The sequence below is a fragment of the Austrofundulus limnaeus genome, unplaced genomic scaffold, assembly GCF_001266775.1.
Source record: "Austrofundulus limnaeus strain Quisiro unplaced genomic scaffold, Austrofundulus_limnaeus-1.0 Scaffold635, whole genome shotgun sequence".
NCBI lineage: Eukaryota > Metazoa > Chordata > Actinopteri > Cyprinodontiformes > Rivulidae > Austrofundulus > Austrofundulus limnaeus.
In genome coordinates, this window is record NW_013953037.1 from 267,304 (window position 1) to 268,687 (window position 1,384).

The 1,384-nt window shown below is 43.9% G+C and overlaps 1 protein-coding gene across 1 annotated transcript in view; it reads right to left on the minus strand.

Annotated features, from left to right (window-relative positions):
* The window catches only part of cplx1 (complexin 1), a gene marked incomplete at its 5' end in the record, with an annotated part of 8,574 nt that extends 7,796 nt beyond the window's left edge, over positions 1 to 778 (minus strand). The window contains 1 exon segment of the mRNA XM_014027329.1: positions 603 to 778. Coding sequence (XP_013882783.1) covers positions 603 to 778 — 176 coding nt within the window.
* Positions 779 to 1,384: the final 606 nt, after the last annotated feature.

Below are 1,384 nucleotides of genomic sequence, written 5' to 3' on the forward strand. Positions count from 1 at the left end.
GTTCCAGGACGACTCACCTAACCACTCCGCCACAGCCGCCCCATAACCAATAACCATTATAACCAATCACAGATCTGACTAATGTACTGTCCAGCCAATCACAGGGCTCTCAGCTCAAAGAGTCTCTTATCAAACAAGAGAGTTCAGTCCGTTGCGGAGTCCTGACGTCTGGGCAAACACAGATTAACATTGATCATGAGATATATGAATACTGGACAGCTTCAAGGTGAAACAGATAATTAGTCCATAACAGACACCAAACAGAAGCGTGGCATGCAGGAGAATAAATTAAGTCAAATAAATCATTTTGCCACTGGCTGTGTTATCACCTTTATAACCACGAGGGATACAGAAAATAAAAAAATCCGTGGGAAAATTCCAACATGTGAAATAATTTTATCACACCGGACCTCACAGGTTTTGCTCTTCTTGCTGGACTTTGAGATAATTGGGCTAATTTATGARGTCTGAGTGAAACTGAGTTGTTTCACCGGCCACAGCTGCAGCCGCTCCCCTCATCAGCCTCGGTTCTTTTAAACCTGATGGTTTTAAACAAAAGAGGGAAAACAGAGACGAGCGGGTCTGTCGACGACTCCTCTTACCTTGTCCCTGATGCCCTGTCGGATGTTTTCTCTCTCTGCCTCCATTCTTGCGTACTTGGCCTTCCTCTCCTCCTCCTGTTGCCTCAGGGCTTCTTGTCTCTCCTCCTCCTTCTTAGCAGCATCGGGGTCCTTCTCCTCCTCTCCTCCAAGCATCTTGCCCATGTCTTTGGTGGCCCCTGTTGAAGAGAGAGAGAGAAATACTGTCGTATATATTTCAATGCATGAAACTAAATCYAACTAAATGACTTTCAGTTGCTCCACATTTAAAATGCGTATCTAAAGGTTGGATAACTGAATTAACATCGCTTTGTATTTTAATTTCGAGGCACATCTCCTCCGTGATGAAAGCAGAGACAAAAGGCTGCGGCAGCAGATGGAACAAGTGCCACGATCCAGAGCCAGAGATGAAAGATGCTGCAGTCAATTATTAGCAATTCTCCTTCTGCCTTTGTTTATCTCCAGCAGGAACAGAAAAAAATGTCCACTTGGACCACGGGTCAAGACTCAAACAAACGGCAACAAAAAGATAAAAAATAAAAAAAACCTGCATCTACACAAGGAAATATTCTCATCACATCAACGTGTTTCCTACGTTTAATTTGTGAGTCTGATGAGGTCCCTGCTGATGATGCTTGGATTAAAGAGATGCTGAAATACTGAATAAATTAAGTCAAAGAGGTTTGGTCCATTAAAAGCTCTGCAGGCGCTAATTCAGTGGTCCTGGTCCTGATCCTGGAGGAGCACCATCTTGCAGGTTTTKGTTGTTRCTCTGCTCTTCYGCC